Consider the following 23,281-nt stretch of genomic DNA (forward strand, 5'->3'; position numbering starts at 1 on the left):
ATTCTTGATTAAAAATTTGGTCTATATGGAGCAACAAAAATTTTCATAGATTGCAAAAATAGTATTGTAATATATATGTCTCTATTTCAACATAAGTACAATTTACAAATATAATACATTTTTAAAATTATGTACAGTATTATTTTATTGGCACATTCTTTGGCATATTTCTCATTTGAGTGAATTTTTTTTAGTAGATTGCTGTTGTTGTTTAAAAGGTCATAGATCTGAAAGAATGATTATGATTAATAGCATGAAAACATGTAAGTCCTTCTCCTAATGCTAATTTCTTTTCTTCATCTCCATAAGTTGTTTTCTGAAAAAATTCCTGTATTTTGGAGGAAGATACAGCAGTATTTAAATATCTTTTATGTTTCTGTGTCTCCAAGTGCTTTACCATGTAATCGCTTTTGGTATTTTTAATAAAAGGAAATTCACTTCTTAGATCATTGTTGAATTTTCATCCTCTTTTCTTACTCATTATGTTAAAAATCTAAAAAAAATTTTTTAAATTATATTATAAATTATTATACACATATTACTTAAAAACACAGTAAGCAGGTACATAATTACATGAACATATTTTGTTAGTTTATAAATTAAATTAATTTGATTGTTATAAATTAACTATATATTTTAAATTATTTTAATTTTAATCCTATATTTCTTTCTAAATAATAACAATACTAACGTATAATTTTTTTCTCTGAATTTGTCGTGTCACTTTCGAGGCCGGCGCTAGATTTTTGCCACCACTATAAAATATAAATAATACGAGTACTGTCTGTTAAATTCAAGAAAATTTACTTCCCTAAATTATCTGAATAGCTGCTTTGTTGACATCACGTGTTTAACTAGCACTAGCATGCAGTATGATATGTATCGTCTGTGAGACAGTTACAAAAAAAATTCCATTCTTCATTATGTCCAAACAATGGTGGTCGAATTCTAACAACTGATCAACAATGCGAACTTTGATAAGCAGTTCTCGATAATCAGTTCTCAACAATTATTTGTTATTATTAAAGTTTAACATTATAAAATTAACCAAAATAATATAAAACTCATATCCTGGCAAAATAGCTTGTCGGGCAATCTTTCCAAATATCGGGATTTTTTAAAAACGCAGTGGGCTGCGGAACCAATTGTTAAAAATCGGGACTGTCCGGCACTGCGTAGGCTCCTCTGGACTTGGCCAGGGGGGTGAAAACGCTTCACATAAGTAAGGGATGCTTTCGTCCTTCCGACTTGGTTTCCGTTTTCCTGAGTTGTAGCATAGAACCTTTCTCATCCCAAAGCTGTGTTACCATCTCCTGTTTTCAGGCGATGGATAAAAGGGACTGTCACGTGAAAAGCACTGCCTTTCCACACAGACGAGGTGCTTGGGTCTCTTCCGGAAGTGAATAATTGGCTCATTTGCAATAGCAAGACTGGAAAGAGTTGCATTCTTTTTAGAATCATATAAAGACTATATGTCAATATGTCTAAGTATTTTACAAATGAAAAACACCTACTGTGAATTTTTTAAAAACATGACATCATTTTCTTTCTACATGAACATCAAAGTAAAGGAAGTAATTGCAAGAGATTTATGTTCTCCAATTGCCAGGATGTTAGATCCTTTTTTCACGCAGAATTGATTGTGTAGTATGCATCATGAAGTGTGAGGATCTTTACACTGAGCTGCTGCACAGTGATTTTTGTTTTACTCTGTTTAGTTTTGTAAATGTGAAGTTGCCCTATAGATTAGACTTTTTCCAGAGCTTCCACATAGCTGGTCAAGCTAATGAACATCTGTGAACAGAAATCTATATCCTAGACAGAATGCAAGTGTTGGAAACACCTTATTAAAACAAGTTTCCTGATTTTTTGTTTCTGATTTTAGTAAAGTGGTAATCTCAATGTTATGTATGCTTGATGAATGAAAATATATTTACTTGATTTATCATATTTATCCTTTACCCTGCTCTTGAAATTTTTGAGTAGCTGTTTAATACATGGATTCATGTATAACATGTATTTATAGTTCCCACCATTCGTCCATTAGTTTGGCAGTGTGGTGGCTTGCTTATTTATGTGATACTGAAAGCTATGCCCCTGATGTTGCAAATACAAGCAGGTCACAAATGGTAGACAGATTTCAGCAGATCATGCAAACTAAGAAAGACTAGGCAGAAAGACTTGGTGATTGATCTACATCTTAAAAGATTGGCCAGAGAAATTTTTATAAATATCAGCAGAACACTTTATGATATATTGACAGAAGCTGAGTCCCTCAGGCTGGAAGGCATTCAAAATATTACTAAGACAGAGCTACAGCCCAAAGTAGCCTTAATGTCATGGGCGTAGTAAAGCTTTTTGTGCCTTCATTTGCTGGTGTGGCATGACTCAGAATGAGGAGAATAAATAGCTACAGAATCCATTAATAATCAGAACATAAGATGAGTAAAGTAAGAATCTAGGACAATTGAATGTAGTCAAAAATAAATTGAATACATAAAGGCCAATATTCTGGGTCTTTGTGAGCCAAAAAACTTGTATTGGCCATTTTGATTCACATAATTATATAACTTTCTATACCGGGAATAAGATATTATAGTGGAATGATGAAATATTCATCATCACAAAGAATATTTCAAGATCCATCCTGAGGTACACCCAGTGTCTGAGATGGATTTATATCCATGTGGCTACAAGGAAGACAAGATAATACAATTATTATTCAATTTTGCCTACCAACCAATTATGTTGAAAATGAAGAAACTGAATATTTTTACCAACTTCTACAGCTTAAAATTGATCAAACATGCAAGCAGTAATTACCACTGCATGTGGTAATTAGTGCTACACTGGAATGCAAAAGTTGGAAGCAAAGAAGGATCAGTAATTAGAAAACATGACATGGTTGATAAAAAATGACCCCAGAGATCACATGATGGAATTTGGCAAAACCAATGACCTATTTGTTGCAAAAACATGTGTTCAACAACATTAATAGAAACTATACATATAGACCTCTCCAAATGTAATATACATGACTTAAACCAACTAAATCTACGAAAAGAGATAGTGGAGAAGCTCCAAATCATCATTCAGAATAAAGTGAGAGACAGGCTACCAAATAATCACTTGCTCATATGCAAGTTCAAATTGAAGATGAAGTTAAAACAAGCTCAAGTTCATGAGAGCCTAACTACAAACTACCAAATATATGATGTGAATATAGAGACCATCTCAAGAATAGATTTGACACATAGGACAATAATCACCAAAGACCAGATGAGTTGTGGGATGGCATAAAAATTATCATGCATGAAGAAAGAAAAAGAACATTAAAAAAGAAGAGGAGAAAAAAACAAAATGGATGTCAGACGATATTCTGAAATTTGCTCTTGAACATGCAGCACCTAAAACAAATAGAAGAAATGAAGTACAAAAGCTGAAATGCATGCTAATAACAAAGAAAAGACAAAGAAGAGTATTATAATAAAATATTGAAAACTTGAGATTAGAAAGCCAAAAGTGAATAACACGCTCAAGCTTACGGACTGGAGAAACAATTCAAGCCTCAAGATGAAATATTGAAGGATTCTATGGGGAAAATACTGAGCAACACAGGAAGCAAGAGAGAATTTTCGGTAATAAGAATCGGTCAACATTCATTCACTTCAGGAGGTGTGATATGATCAAGACCACTGGTATCCAGACTGTACTGAAGGCATTGTCGAAAAAATAAATCTCTAGGATATGACAATAAAATTTCAGATGTTTCAACAAACAAATGCAATGCTGAAAACCCACTCATCTGTGCCAAGAAATTTGGAAGACAGCTACCAGACCAACTAGAAGAGACCCATATGTGTACCCATTTGAAAGAAAAGTGATTGAAGAAGAGGCATAAGTTATCAAAAATATTATAAATATCATACACAAGTTTTACTGCAGATAACTCAAAATATGGCTTCAGCAGGAAATTGAGAGGGAACTTCCAGAAATTATAGCCAGATTCAAAAGAGAACACGGAAAAAGGGATATCATCGCAGATATCATACAGACCTCAGTTGAAAGGGAAACTATCAGAAAGATGTTTACTCTGTTTTATTACTTATGGAAATGTATTCAACTGTCTGGCTCATACAACTTGTGGATTACATCGCAAAGAATGGAAATTCCAGAACAACTACTGTCCTCATGTGGGACCTTTACATAGATCAAGATACAACAGAATAGGGCTAGTGGGTGGTTTAAACTCAGGAACGGTGTGTGGGGATTGTATCCTTTCACTAGACTTATTCAGTTTGTATGCTGAGTAAGTAAACTTAATGCTTGGACTGTATGAACAAGAACAGGCCATCAGGGTAGGAGGCAGACTCGTTAACAGCTTGTCATATATAGATGACACTTCCTTGCTTGTTAGAAGGAAAGGGACTTGAAGCATTTATTAATGGAAACCAAAGACTATAGTCTATAAAATAGATTTTACCTCAATAAAAAATAAAACAAGTCCTCATAATTGGAAAATTAAGTAACATCACAAAAATGGAGGAAAGATTAACGTTGTCAAGAATTTCATTTTACTTTGATTTATAAGCGCTGCTCAAGGAAGCAGCAGTCAAGAAATCAGAGGATGTATTTCACTGGACTTCTGAAAAACGCTTCTTTAAGGTGTCAGAGAGCAAAGATGTCCCTGTGAGAAGTAAAGTGTACCTGACACCAGCCATGGAATTTTCAGTCACCTCATAGATATGCCAAAGCTGAATAAGGAATAAGGAAAACTAAAGAATTTATGTATTTGAATTATGGTAGAGAACAACTGAGTTAGTTTATTGTGCCAACCTGGCCCATAAACACATGTGGGGTTAATTGAAGGGTGGAGGGATAAATGGCTCCATGAGCCTCGCCTTTCTAGTTCTCGGGTTTCTTGCTTTGTGATGGTCGGACCAGGGTGCAGCTGCCTTAGCAGTTCCCTGCTTCAGCTGGCCAGGCTCACTTCCTGCAAGACATCCCCGAGGAGAAGCCGCATGGACCTACCCTGATGCAGCCCTGGGTGCTGGAGCAATCCTGTGGAGACTCAACTTTTCCAGCGCTGAGATGCTTACACGCTCACTGACTCGGCTTTCCTCCTGCAGTCAACATCATAGTGTGTGTTTTGTGAGATGGAGGAGGACTTGTGGATTGGTGTCGGACATACGGGTTAATGTTGGACTTGTGAGCTTGGGCAGCTCTGGGTAGGGATGTTTTCTTAATGTGCACTTACCCTTTATATAAAACTCTCTCCTATACATGAGCTTCTGTGGATTTGTTTCTCTAAAGTTCCCAGACTAACACAATAACATTGAACCACGGGCTGCTAAAAGAATGACCAAATCTGTCTTGGAAAAAGTACATCCAGAATGCTCCTGGGACACGAGGATGGCTAACCTCATCTCATGTACTTTGTACATGTTATTAATCAGGAGGAACCGCACTCTGGAGAAACATATTGCGGTTGGCAAAGTAGAGGGTGAGCAAAAAACAGGGACACCTTCAGTGAGATGGACCGGCCCTGGGACTGTAACAATAATTTCAGACGTGGCGGTGACTATGAGGATAGCTTAGTACTGGGCATTGTTTCATTCGGTTGTACATAGGGTCAGTAAGAGACTGAATCACATTAGTGGCACTTCACAACAAACGTTTATAATTCTGTAGGAAATAGCATGGAATTACTAGTTACAAAATTATTTTTCTTGTAGCAGTGGAGGTGTTTTTCATGTATGACGTAGCTCAATTTCTAGAGTTAAACCTCTACCCCTTTTCAACTTGATACTAAGGGATACATTTCCAATATTGTAGCTGTTTTCTTCCTCGTTTTCTCCTTTTTCTCTTATGTTCTTTCCCTTTACCTCATCTGGCTTCACTTTTTCTATTTATTTTATTTCATTATTTGCCTCTTTCCCTAATTTTCTTAATTTTCAATCTGTTTTTATGCTATATGGAAACAAATTTAATGGTATAAAGTTAGTAGTGATTTTTTCCCCTACCTAATGAGTTTTTAAGCATTTTTTTCTTCTACTTTACTAACATTTTTCAAAATGTCTATTCATTTTATAGTAGAATGAAACAATAATTATATTTCTATATCCTTTTAGGATTTGAATGACCAAATGCTAAGGAATATCTATCTTTGTGTTTCTAACTTTATGATCATTGATCATAAAGAGCTATAACTTCAAGTAATTGTAGAGAATCCCTGCCCCAAAAGCCACTTATAAAATGATAAATGACAAGATTGATGCAAATGGTATATCTTTTTATCCTAGGTGCCTCAAGATGAATGGGGAGGGTACCCAACTGGTGGTAAAGATGAGGAGATACCGTGCAGGAGAATGAGAAGTGGGAGTTATATTAAAGCCATGGGAGATGAGGAGAGTGGAGAATCGGACTCTAGCCCCAAAACATCACCCAAGGTAGCAATTCGACCAGAGTCCTTGTTAAAATCCATTGGACAGAGGCCACTTGGAGATCACCAAACGTAAGAATGACTAACTTGTCTTCCCTCTTGTAGAACAAATCTTCTTTGTTTCAGAACTCTTCTCTCATCAGATCTTGTTAATCTCAGGCTATTTGCCATCAACCTAAGAAGAAAACTCCTGAGTTGAAAACATTAGATTCTATGGGCATCAATTTTCACGTCTAAAAAAAAAGCAATACCTGACCTTTGGTTATTTATTGAATACATTGTAATTGAGAAAATATGTATGTTTCTACATCAAATTTTAAACTTATTGATCAGTGATATCTATCTATATATCTTTCCCAATCATTCCAAATATTTTCATCAAGGTGATATTATTCTATTTGTGTGATTATATATGTTGGTATGGATAAAATTTATATTGTGATGGTTTTGTTTACTATAACTTTATAAGTGCATATTTCTAGGCAATAATTATTGTGGGGGTGGGCAGGTACGGTATGAATTAGCTTTGTATGTGCCAGAAAACACATTATAGGCAGTACTTCAAATGTCATGACAGCTCCACTGCCATCAAGTCGATGGTGGCTCCTAGCCACCCTGTAGGACAGGGCAGGACTGCCCTGTGACTTTCTGAGACTTCAATTGTTTAGGGGGTAGAATGCCCCATCTGTCAGCCACAGAGCGGCTGGTTTCAAACTGCTGACCTTTCAAATCACAGCCCATGTGTAACCACTACACCACAAGAGTCCTCTAATGTCATGTAAATTTTCCCTCACTTTGACAAAAGAATTGAACCAACCCCTACTTGAAACAAATTCTTCATTAAAATAATCATCTTTTTCTGAGCACATAGCTGTTGAAGCAGTGAAAAGGCAATGGGTCCTTTCTGACATTAAAGCGAAATAAAACCCTATGCATCTGTACCGGCTCACTTCAATTTCTGAAAAACACACACATGAACTGATCTCTCTCATTCATGCGCTTTGGATTGCCTGAATTGATAACTATCTGCCAAAAGATAAGCAGATACAAAGTATTTGAGGAACAGGCTATTCAAAGAAATGATAGTTATTATTTTAATAAGCATATTATTGTGCATAAAAGTTCCTACAAGCAAATGTGTCTGTAAATAGTGCGAGCTGCTTTACATGTTGCCATTGATTTGCAACTGTAAGTTGTCAATGGTACTATGTAAATGAGACACAACAAGGTGACAAAGCTTCCTGATGCTTTGCAAATGTTGCTTGAAGGTTATGAATTGTGATGCACAGAGCAAAACTGCAGAGCTCCACATTGCTATCTTACTGGTGAATCATTCTTCACGAATCCATGATGCATACCATGTTAAGGAAAATAACTGATTTCTTCCAACAATTCGTTATCATTCATTAGCACTAACTTCCACAATGAAAAAGTAAGCTTGAATTGCAGCTGAGTATTCTATTTAACAAATTTGAACCATATCTTTACCATCTAGTTCCACTAACTTCAACAGCTGTGGTGTTGGAATACCACACAGGAAATATGACAGCAGGGACCACTACCTGTCTCACTCAATGCCTCTATTCATTAAGAAGATGGCCAGAGAACGTTTGTTGAAAAAATAACTTTAAGGGGGAAAAAAAGTTATGCTCTGAAGAAACTTAAGGGGAAGGAAGTTCTATATATGTAAGTAAAGAAAGAGTTACTATCAGTAAGGTTAATTGGAGAACTGTAAGAAATGCTGTGTAGGCACAAAGGCATGTCCTTTGAACCTTTCACACACACCCCCTCCAAAGTAAAATAAATGAGTTGGGCATTGATCCTCATCAACTTACACTTGAAGATGACTAAAGTCAGTTTGTTATCAGGTGAAGGATTTAGATGGTGCTATGATGCTGAGCATCCATGATGGAGAGGTGCTAGTGGAGAGTGCATACGAAAATAGACAAGAAAGAAAGTCCTGGAAATACACTTTAAAATTAGCCAATGAAAATAAGCTGGACCATAAGAGAGCATTTTCCAACTCGCTTGTTTTGGACTCTTCATCAGGAGAAATTAATCTCTAGAGGAAGACATCATGCTTGGTGAAGTAGAGTTATCAAAAGCATGGTATGCGATGGATTGGCACAGTAGCTACAATAATGGACTAACAACATTTAAGCATTTTGAATTATGTCAAATTGCTTTGCAGAGATGAAAATTAAACAATGATGCTTAGTCCCTTGGAACTCACAAATTCACTTATGACTTGCAGTTCTAAATTAGTGAATAAATTACCATGGATATACTGTCTCATTTTAAAGCTTTATGATTCACTTCATGATTCTGTACATTGGAAACAAACCATTGATAAATAGGGGAACGAGGCATGCTTTAACAGGTAATTTTTAAGATTTATGAACATTATTTTCATGTCAACAGTCACACTCTTTCCCTATTAGTCCCTAACAATATTATACTGCCCTGGTCCATTCTCTCATCTTTATTGATGAGTTTTCTTCATCATATAGAACCTCATCCTTGTAAAAGTTAGAAGTTAGGATTCACAAGGTATTTTTGTGGTGCAGACTCCGTAACCATTGCGTTTTATAAATGTAAAGCCCTTAATGCCCTCCGATCTTTACCGGTTCAATCCTGGAGCTGGAATTGTCTTGAAGGTGTGCCAGAGAATTGGGAAAACTGTCCAAAGCTGAAGGGGCAGAGCTGCTATGCCCCAGAGGCAGAAGAATGAGACCTGCTGGGGTGAAGAGGATGAAAAGGCCCCTATGCTGAGGGAGCAGATGTTCGGTCCCAGTGAGCCCTAAAGAAATAACTAACGCCCAGAGCTGAAGGTCTTTCACGCAAAGTCACTCTACAGAGGGAATGGTCAATGTACAGAATCTGAAGGGTAGGGCCATTGTCCATGCTGTCTCAAAGAAGAGATACTTATTTTTGAGCCTTGAAAGTTAATATATTTTTTCTGCTGTGTTTTGTACTTGCTTGGCATCTTTTGTTTTTCCTTTCCCTCTGAGTCTTTTTTATCTATAGTGAAAATTTTCTACCTATGCCTGTGCCTTTACTGTACATTGGGAACAGATAACGTGTACTACATAGCTCACAGTTTCACCATGAAAACATTTTCCCTAGGTTGAAAAATGCATAAGTCTCACCCAAATTGGTTTAAATGTTTCAGAAGATGTGATTGGGGGCTTGGTGTTGATTAGGACTTTTAATATGATGTGATAATATTTTGCATGTGGCCGTTTGCATGGGTTTGGGTGCAAAGGGTGGAATGTTATGGAATTATGTTCCTAAAAATGTATATCGTGAGTCTTAACCTCTGTACTTGTCGTTGTAATCTCATTTGGGAAGGGGAGATCTTTTCATGTGAATGAGGCAGGGCTGGTATCGATTACAGAGAGCACTGGGTGTAGGAATCAACTCAACAATAAGTTTGGTTTGGTTATCTTGAGTCCACTTCCCTTCCCTCCACGATTGAAACAGACTTTATTGTGACTTGGGTTTAGATTTGCAGTGCAGATCATCAGTTTTACAATTACATCAGGCAACAATTTATACGCATTTGTTTCATCTTAATGATTGCAATCCCCTGGATGTAACACCCTTTCTCCCACTTCTTCCCTGTTTCCTGTTTTCAGTCCTCCATCTTTTCTTAGCCTTATGAATTTGTCCTTAGGTGAACACTACCATTTTGATCTCAAATGGCAGATTATTTTAAGATGTGAGTACCTCTCTAGTGCTATCGCTCCCCTTATAAATCCATCCATTGTCTGGCTGAAATGATTTGAAACCGTAAGTATAAGTTCATGTCCAGAAAATGAAGGGTAAACATGGTCCACAGTTTTTAGGTTTCACCGAGCTCTTTTCAAACAGTAAACCTGATCAGATTGATGATGTGGAGCGTTGTTTCACAGTTTTCTCCCACTCTACCTAGGATCTTCTAATACAATTCCTTTCGGAGAAGTGGGTTGTGGTAGCTGGGTACCATCTTATTGTTGTAGTCTCAGGATTGTGCAAGCTGGGGTTCACATGATCCATTATTCCATTGGACTAATTGTTTGCATAAATCTTTTTCATCAGTCTAATGTCCTCTTAACAGAAAAAGACCAATAGTTGCACCTTAGATGAGTGAGTGTCCATGAGCTTTTAAGACCCCAGTCACTACTCGACAATACAGGATACAGAACGTTGTCTTTGTGGTCCATGTTTTACCAGTTGATTTTGGTGTCCCCAAAGACCGTGGTCCTGAGCTCCCGGGCCCAGGGACTCATTGTTGAAAGCTGTTTGGCTGTGTCTAAGAAATTTTCATAATTTTGTCCTCTGTATGTTCCACTACCTTCTCGGAAATATTTGCAACAGGCAAATATCTATGTACAGATAACCTTAATCAAACCTGTATATATTTGTGGGTATGCAACCCCACCCCCACACACACCCATTCAGCCTGAGTCTATCCATACATCTACTCATATAACTCACCATTACAGAAAATTTGTGTATAGAACAGTACATTTCTTTGTTACTTTTCTCCCCTGCATTCCTCCCAATGTCTTCCCCAGCCTCTATAATTATTTGCCTACTTCACTATTATTGTATATTACCTTTCCCTTCACCCAACTTAAATCAACGTGATTTCTTCTTCTGGAAGTTCTAGTCAGTACACTGATTCCTCTGGCATGTTGTAAGTGTCTGCATCATAAGTTTGTATCTCTCAGTCCCTATTTTCAGTATTGTGGGTGTGTTTCATGATGAGCACTCGATTGCTGTTAGTGCTGTCAATTTGTTTTAATCTCAGGTCTGCTGATGTTGCTATTCTGTTGGAAGAACTCCTTGTATGCTTGGTCTGGTTTTAACAAATGCCTTAATTTCTGATTCTCTGGAAATGTTCTCATGTCATCATCATTTCTGAGAGCCAATTTTCCTGGGTTTATGATTGTTAGTTGGCATTTTCCCCCCCGAATTTTAATATGACATCCGATTGTTTGCTTACCTGCATGGTTTCTGCCGAGGAATCAGAGCTTGGTTTTATTGAATCACCTTTGTCTCCTCCTATTCTAGAAATCCTATTACACCTAAACTTTTTCTCTTGGTACTGTCCCACAACATTCTTAGACTCCTCCTTCGGATTGCTGTTGTTCTGATGATCCCTCTAGCACAGTAGTAATGGAAGATGTGCCTTTATGCTCAGTGATACAGCTTTCCTTTGATTTGAGTTCAACTCCTTGGCCTTTTTTACGTAGTCTCCATTTGTAGGTTTCTTATAAATTCTAATTTTTCATTTTTTGTAGGTTTCTTATAAATTCTAATTTTTCATTTTCATTTCTAATTTTTCCTCCAAAGGGCAAATATGGCTCTGTTCTTCATTCACTTGTTTAAGCAATTCCCATTTCATGTGAATTGAAAGTGATATCTCTCGGGCATTTTGGTGTGATTGTGTTTGTATTATTGGATGATTGTGTATGGATGTGTTCTTAAATCATCACCTGGTGGGTACTATGTTGAATGTGTGTGCAGGTCTCGGTATAGTGTTTATGAAGTACAATTGTGAGCAGTTTTGGTTGGGACCACAAGTGGGCTGGTGTGTCTGGGCCATGCCAGACTTGTCCTTGGGGACAAAAGAGAGAAAAACAGAAAACAAAACCAAGCAGCAAAAAGAAAAAAGGAAGAAGGAATGAAAAAAAGCAGGAAAATGACATTTTAAAGAAGCATTTAATAAAAAGGAAGGGCAAATTAAAACAAAAGAATAGAGAAAAGAAAAATACAATAAGCAAAACTAACAAAAGAATAGTAAGGAGAAAACCTAAGAGAAATGAGGGAAGAAAAAGAATAAAAATTAAGGTGAGAGGAAAGAAAAGAAACAAAAAATTCAACCAAACCACGGAGTTTCAAGGGCAGAGCCCAAAGAAGGGAAAATGTGCGGGGCTGCACACCCCGTGTGGGTCAGTGCCCTCTGTCAGCCAAGCAGCTAAGGATAAGGGGGAGGAGTGTAGGGGAGGGTTCTATGAGCTCTATGGAATTCATGCCCGCCCTGATGCTGTTGGGGGTTAAGGTACTGAATGTGGGAGTCCTCTGGCAGACTTACAGGCTGCTGAGGTCAGGCTGCTCATTCCTAGAAGAAACTCTACACACACACACACACCGCCCTAGAGTAATGTGTTTTATTTCGATTTTTAAACACTTTTTATTGTAGATTATTTGGAAGTTTACATTTCAGATGATCATCTTTGTATCCAACAGTTTCCACTACTGATTACATCCCCCAATAGTTCCCTCTCCCTACTCCTCGATTTCTCCTTTCCCTGTGTGGATTTCGGCCTTCCACGTCACTGAAGTTCACCTTCCTCAACTGTCCAGACTGCTGCCCCACCTTCCCGTGCTCCCAAAGTGTCTTTATCCTTTCTTCTAGTGAGGGGCATTTAGATTGTTTCCATCTCCCTGCAATTGTGAACAGCGCTGTGATGAACGTGTGCATATGCATGTGTGTTATGACTCCTACTCCTTAGGGATTGCTGGATTGTGTGGAATTTCTATTCACAGTGGTTTGAGATGGCACCATATTTCATTCCGCAGTGACTGTACATATTTGCAGTCCTACATGCAGTGTATGAGTGTTCCAATCTCTCTGCACCCTCCCCAGGCTTGGCTATTTTTCTGTTTCTTTGAACTTCATTGTGTGTATACGGTGGTATCTCATCATTGCTTTGGTTTATAGCTCCTGGATGCCTAGTGATTGTTGGATTCATGCTTGTTGGCCATTCGGATGTCCTTTGTAGTGAACTGTCTGTTGATGGCTTTGCCATCTTTTTAATTCCATGGAGGAGCTGTTTCTTTTAGACCCAGGGGCTCTGCTGGAGGCAACATGGCTGGTTATAGAAAGAGCTTTCACCTGCCCAGGAGTGAGGAACCTGTCCCTGCTCATTTTTCTAGTCTTATGAAGTATATTTCATGCACTTCCCGATCCAGAAGTGGCACACCGGAGCCTGATCCAGGAAGGCATGGCTCTGACTTAAGGCAGAGAAGGGGCTGTGTTCATATGTGGTAGCAGGTGTCACAAATTGTTGAATGGGTATGATTGGGAAATGGCTGTACCTTTGGTCACCAGAGCCACCCATTTATAGTATTTCTATAATAACCACACTCGATAACTGGCACATCAACCATTACCCTCACAGAGTTCAATGAATTCAACAGTGCAACCCAATAATGCGGCAGTCAAAGACATATGATGATGTAATCTAACTAGTAACATAGCACTTCACCATTGCAGTATAGGAATCAAGCTGGAAGTTCATTAACAGATTTTTTTGTTTGTTTGTTTGTTTTTAGTTTAGTTTAGCTTTTAAGATCATTTCATTGGGAACTCTTACAACTCTTAGAATGATTCACACATCCATTGTATCAATCACATTTGTACATATGTTGCCAACATCATTTTATAAACATTTACTTTGTATTTGAGCCCTTGGTATCAGCTCCTCCTTTTGTCTCTCTTTCCCCCACCCTCCCGCCCTCGTGATAAATTATAAATTATTATTACTTTCCTATCTTAACACTAACCACTGTCTCACTTCATCCACGTTTCTGTTGTTCCTCCCTGGGCCTGGTGGGGGGTGTTATGTGTCGATCATTGCAATTGGTTCTCCCTGCTTCCCCTTCCCTCCCACCACCCTACCTTCCCGCTAACCTCCTGGTTTCACTAGTCCCATTTCTGTTCCTGAGAGGTTTATCTGACCTACATTCTGTGTGTCCTGAGCTCTTATCTGTACATGCTGTGGTCTAACTAGAACTAAAAGGTAGGACTGGGGTCATGGTAGTGGGAGGTTGAGGAAGTCTCAATGAACCAGAGGAATATTGTGTTTCATCCATGCTACACAGCACTCTGATTGACTCATCCCTGCCTTGTGACCCTTCTGTGAGGAATGTCCTATTGCCCACAGATGGGTTTGGGAACCGACAGTTTTTAATACCTGAGCAGAATACATCTAGTCACTTTGAACCAGCTAAGACCTGGGGGAGATAAAAATACTGTGTAACAGCTGCTCATATTATATATTCAAACTTACTTCTGCTTTTGACCATCCACACCTCTGTTCATTTACCTGCAGAGACAATCTGGCATCCAGGTTTATTTTTCCTATTTGCTCAATTATTTCTAAATTCATTCTTTCTTGCAACAAATGTTTAGGGACTCTGCTAAATTTCATTTATGAATGTTCAAGTTACTCTTTTCCCTTAATTCTAACACTTCAATAAAGGTAATGAAATAGAAAAAACAACTAACTCCCTGAAGGGTGCCAGCACCAGGGAATGGTGTCACCATAGCTACCAGTAATCCTCTAAGAATTTGCAAGTCCATGAAATACCCAGGGAATCTGGGGAGTCAAATTTCAGGTGGCATCTAGCCAAAAAGGAGGAAGAGCCTTCAAAACAGAATTCTTTCAGCAAAGAAAGTTGGCCTGGATCATCACCAATTCTAACAGTGAAAAACAGAACCCAGCCAACACAGATTAATACCTGACACTCATAACTGGAAAACAGGAGTGGTGAAAGTGAGGCTTCTGATCACAGGAGCTTACTAAGGAAAGGGATCTACTCCTTGGGATTTCTGGAACATCCCATTTTCTTCTGGATGTCTGAACTAATGAAATCTATTCTATGGATTCCGGTGCCCCATCCACCCAGGACCCTCAATACTGAAATCACATGCTGTGCTCAATATCAGTAAGTGTTTAAATCTGACCTTGCCATGGGCGCACATCTTAACCTTACCTTGATGAAAAGCAGGTGTGGAGCAAGCAATCCTTACTAAGGGACTGTAGGGACTGAGGCAGGGCCTTCTCCAGAAGCAAAAGGTACTGGAAGGTAATCTTGCACCTCTAGCTGCAAATCAAAAAGGGCATTTTAATTCTTAATGTAGGAACCAAATCCTTCACATTTGCCTTGTCTTCCATACTACAGAATGGATGCCTTGCTCAGTTGAACTTTTCAAATAAGTTAGCTTAATTTTTAAATGTTCATTAAAAACGTGCATTGCATAGTAAAATATATAAAATATCTTTTTTATAATAAAACAGAGATTTTGCAAAAGAAAATTTTAATTATGTTATAGGCTGGATCAATGAAATTATTGTTATTGCCTATTACTACATTAATATATCACATATTTAATTAGCATTTCATTAATATCAATGTAATGTCCTATATTTTCATTTTAAATGAAACTTCTCAGGTTCAATAACTCACTCATAGAAGTTATACTTGTGCACACTTAATGGAGCAGAAACCTGAGTCCTGGAAATAAAGTGAGGTCACAAAAATGAGCAAGTGCCTGAGTTAAAAATCACTATTTCAATCCCATGCCCAGTGATCTTCTAACACTATTACACTTACCCTTTGCAGGGCCTGCACTTTAAAACCAGGAATGATATTTTGGGAAGAGGAGAGAAAAGGAGGACATGGGTAGGCATGGGAAATTCCCCATGGTTCTCATTGTCTGTGTTATATATAGTCCTGTGTTTCCAAGAAGCCACAAAAAGGCTCATGTGTAGTGGAAATAGGGAAAACATCTTTGAATTTTCAAAATTGACCTTCAAAAAGTCATCAGAGAGTCTTCAGAGGAGCGCAGTGAGCACCTGGGAATCATGAGCCTCTGAGACCAGGGAACGTGTCAGCAGACGGACGTCATGACACTTTGAACTTGGATGTGTTGGAGGACACCATTGACCTGCTGCCCTTCGAGTGTTATCTTGATGTTGGTGGATAATGATTTGGTTTTACAAATATAAAACCCTTCAGGACACTTTCTGAACATTGACCATCATTTTATTTTATTTTTTCTTATAATTGTGGTACCATAAATATAATCCTTCCACTGATAAATTTCACTGTGTCTCCTTGTAGGGTCTCTTTTTATCTGAGACACATTTAAATGTTTGAATTTAGGAAATGTAATGGGGAGCCTTGGTGGGACAGTGTTCATGCACTTGGCTGTTAGCCAGAAGGTCAGTGGTTCAAACTGCTTCTATAAAGAGTTGTAGCCTTGGAAGCCCCCTGGGGTGGCTTTCCCAGGTCCACCAGAAGAGCTAGGAGTCAGAATGGGCCTGTCGGCAATAGGAGTGGTTCAGTCTAGTATTTAATTATCAGTACTGCCAAAATATTCTGTTAGCCTTTGTTCCTTGATTACTTTTTGCCTTTGAATTCCTAATTGACCATTTTCACCCTACGTATTGAACACATTTCTTTAAATTTCATGTGCTCATATGCAAGTGCTGGTAATAACTGCAGTGTGGATTTTAAGTGCTGTCTGTTGAAGTGAAGAGAGAGAATATGAGAAATGCCTGAGAGGAAAGCCTTCCATTGATTGGCTGTGCTTAATAGCTTGGGGGAAATGTTTGTGTTTGAATTAAATTTAATTTTGATAAGAATAAGTTTATTCATTAACTACATATAGATCAAGCTCAGTGTGCATGTGCTGTTCTAGTGCTGAAATGTGCACAGCAAAGAAGATAGGAACAAGGATCTTATAATTCCAAGTTGGGAAAACATGGCCCGACTAGTCTAATCTGACTCCTTGCCTGTTTTTACAAATACAGTTCATTGGAACACACCCATACTCATGGATTTGCAGACCAACTATGACTACTTTTGAGCTTGAAGGCAAAATTGAGTGCTTATGATAGAGACTGTGCAGTCCGTCAACCCTAAGCTAGTTACAGAGAGTCTGTTCCCCCTTCTTACAGTCACACAGAGGCAGTAGACTGAGTAGTTAGAAGTATCATAGATAATTTGTAAAGGTAAATTTTGAGATTTCTCTAAAATTGTAAAACAAGATTCCCCGGCCAGTATAAGGGCTCTGGCTTATCTCTCTGAGGAAGTTATATTTACACTGAGGGGTTCATCCTGAAGGATAGATAGAATATGCAATGGGCAGATGAATATTTATTTTTTTAATCATTTTATTAGGGGCTCATACAATTCTTATCACAATCTATACAAACATCCATTGTGTTAAGCACATTTGTACATTTGTTGCCATCATCATTCTCAAAACATTGGCTTTCTACTTGAGCCCTTGGTATCAGCTCCTCATTTTTCCCTCTCCCTTCCCGCTCCCATTCCCTCATGAACCCTTGATAATTTATAAATTATTATTATTTTGTCATATCTTATACTATCTGATGTCTCCATTCACCCACTTTTCTCTTGTCCATCCCCCAGGGAGGAGGTTACATGTAGATCCTTGTAATCAGTTCCCCCTTTCTACCCCACCTTCCCTCCACCCTGCAGGTATCACCACTCTCACCACTGGTGGGCAGTTGAATATTTCAAATGTGAATAGCAAGATTAATTTCCCAGAGAACAGCATGGTGTTTAAGGAAGAAAAAAATTAATATTTCTATTAATTTTGAATATTCAACTTAATGTTGAATCCCAAATTTTGAATCATTTAGGTATAATCAAGACACAGACAAGTCTGACAACAAGCTGATAACACATAAAGGAAGATTGATAGAAGAACTAAGAATCGATGATGGACTAGTCATAACAGTGCAGGGACAGTGACTCATTCAATGGGCTCTTTAACCAGAGTCTCTGACTCCCACCAAATGACCTCTCCTGCTGCACAGGCCTGGAAAGATGGTAACGGAAGATACTGATAGGATTCACCTGTGAGTAATTGGGAACAGGATTTCTTGGAGTGCCATCATGCTGTGGATAAAATTAGACCTCTGAGAACCAGGAGGAATGATCTCACTACTTCAAGATCGGGGAGTGGAACAGATCCTGTGAACCCAAAGATCTCTGTGTAGGGAACCTCCTGGATCCAGAAGACAGCTGGACCATCAGAGGAGCAGCAGCAGAACCAGGAACCAGAGCATCAAACAGAGTGGGGGACTTTCCAACCCACGGAGCAAGTGGAGTCCTTTGGTGCAGGAGACTCTCTTGTGGAGTGGGATGCCTCTGGGAACTGACTCTGGGGCAATAGAACTTGCTGACCCTCTGAAGTAGAGCTGAATGCCTGTGGGCTGAGGCTTACTGGAGGGAGGTCCCTCTGGACACTTAATTCAGGAGCTGGGTTTGCTGACCCATGGAGTTCAACTGAATGCCCTTGGATTGAGGCTTCTAGCAGAGTAGTTTGCTTCTTGGGCATTTATTAGCAAACTTGTCAGAACTTAGTAAAGTGTCCTGATAAACAGCTCAACTCTGAACATTTCTCATTGACATTACAACTTGTTAACTTCTTAATAAATGTTTTTATCATGAATTTTGTCTGCGAGTTCTGTGTACTCATTACAAAGGATATTACAACCCACCCAGAGAGGTGAACTAGAGAACACTAATTAAGATACTACAGTAACAGTAATAATTACATGGATTTTAATGACAATAACCTTAGCTATCATTAATTGACTTATCTACTTTGCACTACTCTTTATAAATAAGGGACCAAAACAAATGAAGCCCACTACATCAAGTCAATTCTGAATCATAGCAACCTATAGGATAGTAGATCTGTCCCACAGAGATTTTGAGACTGTAAGCTTCAGCCAGAGCAGCCAGCCCCAGCTTTCTCCCACCAAGGTTTGAACCCCAAGCTCAAGGCTTCTTCATCTTCCAGTTTGTGTTTTAAAACTAGTTTAAGGAGATATTTTTTGAAGATGCTTATTCACTTAAAAAATTGTATATACATGTAGAACAAGATGTTCCCTGAGGCTCCCAGGCCCGGTTTGGATCTGGACAACCAGGGCCAAAGCAACCCTGGGATGTTGAGGGACCTGGTTGCCAATGAGAAATCCATACAGTAGGACATCTTCAATGACTCTAAGGATCTCTTTGATGGCAACAATGTCCAGGAAGACTGCCCAGCAATGCATACGTTTGGCATTGATCCCGCAGCGGTGGGGCACAGAGGACTGCTGTGGGGAGCCAAGGACTTGGGATATTCTTGATCAGGAAGAAGAAGAATGGTCTGTCCTCACTGTCACGTTGCTGCCTGCTCACGTCTGAAGATGACTTCAATTAAGAAAGAAAAAAAATATATATATATATATTTTTTTAATTTATATATTCTTTTACTTCCTGCCACTGACTGAGTAACACACACACACACACACGGGGGGGGGGGGGGGGGGGATGCTAAGTGATAAAATAATAATAACAATAGACTAATGAGTATTATTTTTAAAGTTCAATTGGACATCAGATGAAGGATTATTATAAATTAAAGATGTGGGGAAAGACAGCTAAAGCACAGACAAGTCTATACCTAAAGGCAAGAATGAACTTCTTGTGAGCGGGAATTCATGAATTTGTAGGTAAGCAGAGTTGAGTTATAAGAACTAAAAAAAGGGAACAAGCCATACCAACTAACTATAATAATAGCCACCCCATGTAGGGTTTCTGAGGCTTTGTAACCACAACATATGTTGTCGTTGTCGATGTTGTTGTTATTGTTAGGCGCTGCCAGGTCAGTTCTGACTCATAGCGGTCCTACGCAGGACAGCCTGGTCTGCGCCGTCCTCACAATTGTTCTCAGGTCGGAGCCCATTGCTGCAGCCACTGCGTCCATCCATCTCATCAGGGCCCTTCCTCGTCTTCACCGCCCCTCCACTTTACCAAGCAAGATGTCCTTCTCTTAGAAAGAGACTCTCTCGGGATTCCCAGACAAATAAGACATATTTTCTATGTCTTAGAAAATAGACCAGAAACCAGGGCAATCAAAATGAGCCTTCTTAGTCAGCTTGCCACCTGTCCCTCCTGGCTCCCATAGACTGCTGCACCCGGTTACTCTCTAGAGCTAATGGAAGATTTCGCACTAATGGGAGTTCTCCCAGCTGCTGTGAGACAAGAAGGTGTGAAAATAATCTAAATTAACTTAATCTGATATTTTTGCAACTTAATTAAATAAATAGGCTCTCCCCATTTTACAGTTAATTTGTACCCAAAGACTGTTTTAAGCAAAATTGATAGTTCTAAAATGTATTTAAAACACAATTGAAAAGAATCCGATTTCACAGGGTGAAAATTGCTTTTCTCCCTGTTGCACTGTGCACAGCACCTCACCCAGCAGGAGCTGATTCTAAAAATCGTTTCAGATGCAGAATGATTCAAGAGACAAAAATGAGAATTCCTGTTGGTTAATTTCTTGAAAGTTTTTATTCTCATTTTGGGATGCACAAACAACTTCTCATTAACAGTATTTAAGAATGCAAGTAAAATGGCAAACTAGTCATTACACTTTACTTTTCATTTAATAGGTATAAATGTATGTTCTTATCATTGAATTATCATACTGACAACTAACCGTTTGGAGTTTGTGTGCATTCTGCAATTGACTGCACGGTGCTATCCAATGGACTGTGTCTACAGGTCTTTTGAACTGCGAGAAGATTCCATCTTTAAGGTCTGTTTCAGTCCGTCTTTGAAGTCACGCCATATAAAAGCTCTTCTGTGAAGACTGCAGCGATTCTACTTTCAAAAGCATGGCTTCGTGGAACAGGGTGATTCTGGGGAAACAGTCTTGTCTCTGCTGTTAAACTGAGGAAAATGACACTAATCCTCTCTGTAATCATGTAAGATATTCCCTTGTTAAGGGAATAAGGACTTTAACTTGCACCTTGCTGTGTTCTCTACAATAGTGCAAGGTAACGGAAAGTTTTTCACTTGAAAGAAAAATAAAGCAAAGACAAACCAAAACTTGGTTTTGTTGCACATTGCCTTACGGCCTTAATGCAAGAAGATTATAAATAGCTATGGTGATTGATCAGGAAAGTCAGCTGCCTAGGTTTGGAATAGAACTCTGTTTATCTGTAAATGAGGAAAGCAGAGAAACACTACTCATGTAGAAAGTATCATTTAGGATTAGTATAAACAATTTGAATTGTAAATTTCAATTTATTACTGAATTAAATTTGTTTTTGTTAGGTGCAGTGGAATTGATTCCTAGTCATTACAGAATTACTGTAAGCAGAATTAAACATACTGGACTTTTAATTTAGCTCATGTATTAGTATTTTTCAGAAATTATAGGATTATATTAAATTTTGACTATCATAGTAGTGGACCAGTTTAACTTCTAATGAAATTACCTCAAGTACCCACACTAAAACCCAACAAAGTAAGAGGCATATCTGTTTCCAAGCATGATTACTATTTACTGAATCTCTACTGTTCTACCCATGTGTGTTAGACAAGGTTCTTCAGAGAAAAAAAAAAAACAAGACATGGTTGGATAGATAGATGATAGATAGATAGATAGATAGATAGATAGATGATAGATAGATAGATAGATAGATAGATAGATAGATAGATAGATAGATAGATAGATAGATCATGAAAGGAATGTAACAGCTAATTAGTCCACATAGCGGTACAGCTGGCTCAGTTAAACTCACTTCCGTGAAACAGTTAATATACTGGACGTCCTTCAAATCACTAGGGCTGCTGGATCCAAGGTCAAGGAAGCAGACAGCTGAGTCTTCCATAGAGCAATGCAGGCAGCCTGGCCAGCGGCGGGTCACCAACAGTCAGCCAGATGACAGGATCCAAAGTCCTAAGCTCAAGTGATATATATGCCAGCAGCATGGCAAAACAGGTTTCTAAGGAACCTCAAGTTCTAGTGACATGATACATGGGCTGGGTGTCCCACAGTTAGGGTAGCTCACAAATTGAGGCAGAGAATTAGCTAATGCAGCCACACACTGGTCCAATCACCAGAGAACAAGAGAGAAAGGTGAGGCTTACCAAGCCATTTATATCTTTGCCCTCCAATCAAGCTGTGACCTTATTAATTCCACATGTACTTATTGGGCAGGTTGGCAAAATAAACCTACCTATCACACCATGATTGCCAAAGTCAACCAATGGAAAGAATAAAAATAAGGTAGGGAAAGTGAGACATTATCAATAGTCAAAGCATCAACAAAACATTCAGAAATGACACAGGTACTAAAACTACCAGAGAGAACTTTAAAGTAGCTGATGTACATGCATACTCACTACTGAGGATTAGAAGGCAAAAATTAAAACAAGAAAGAATGGTAGCTGTAAAGTATGTCCTTGGTGATAGAAATTAAACTCCCTTGTAGGAGTTTGAAAAATAATTTCTTCATAGAAAATTCCTTATTTCAACAATATAAATGGCCACTGCACAGGTGGACCTCACCCGTGTCTTTTCTATTCAGGCCAGGGGCTAACTGAGCAGCAGAGCATCAGTTGTTCACATGCAAGTTCAAATTAAAGATGAAGAAAATTAAAACAACCTCAAGAAAGCCAAAGTACAACTTTGAGTATATTTCACCTGAATTTAAAGATCATCACAAGAATCGATTTGTAATGGCAGAGAAGATGAGTAACAGTATGACAGAAAGTGTATTGCGCATGAACAAAGCAATGGCTCATTAAAAAGATCAATGAAAGGAAGGCCAAAGTTAATGTCAGAAAATACTATGAAAATTGCTCGACAATGTAGACTAGCTAAAGTGACTGGAAGAAGTGATGACTTCAAAGAGCTTAACAAAAGATTTCCAAGGGTGGCTAGAAAATACAAAGTGAAGTGTTATAATAAAATGTGCAAAGATCCAAAGTTGGAAACCTAAAAGGGACAAGTACACTTGATATTATTTCTCAAGCTGAATGAACTGATGAAAAGGTAAAGCTTCAAATTGAAATGTTGAAAGACTCTAGGGGTAAGATATTAAATGAAGCAAGACATATCAAAAGAAGATGAAGGGATTACACAAAGTGACTACCAAAATAATTGGATCACTTTCAACTAATTCAGGAAGCAATATTTGAGCAAAAACAAATGGTTTTGAAGAAAGAATTCAAAACTGAATT

General features: G+C 38.3%; 1 protein-coding gene across 2 annotated transcripts in view; it reads left to right on the top strand.

Moving 5' to 3' along the window:
• Positions 1 to 23,281, top strand: part of DLGAP2 (DLG associated protein 2) — a 589,152-nt gene that overhangs the window by 389,558 nt on the left and 176,313 nt on the right. For both annotated transcript variants that reach the window (XM_004707654.3, XM_045286735.1), the window contains one exon: positions 6,303 to 6,514. In XM_004707654.3, the coding sequence (XP_004707711.1) occupies positions 6,303 to 6,514 (212 nt within the window). The remainder of the gene's footprint in view (positions 1 to 6,302; positions 6,515 to 23,281) is intronic.

Source organism: Echinops telfairi, unplaced genomic scaffold, assembly GCF_000313985.2.
Source record: "Echinops telfairi isolate 266 unplaced genomic scaffold, ASM31398v2 ScPeMD7_9;HRSCAF=40, whole genome shotgun sequence".
Classification (NCBI taxonomy): domain Eukaryota; kingdom Metazoa; phylum Chordata; class Mammalia; order Afrosoricida; family Tenrecidae; genus Echinops; species Echinops telfairi.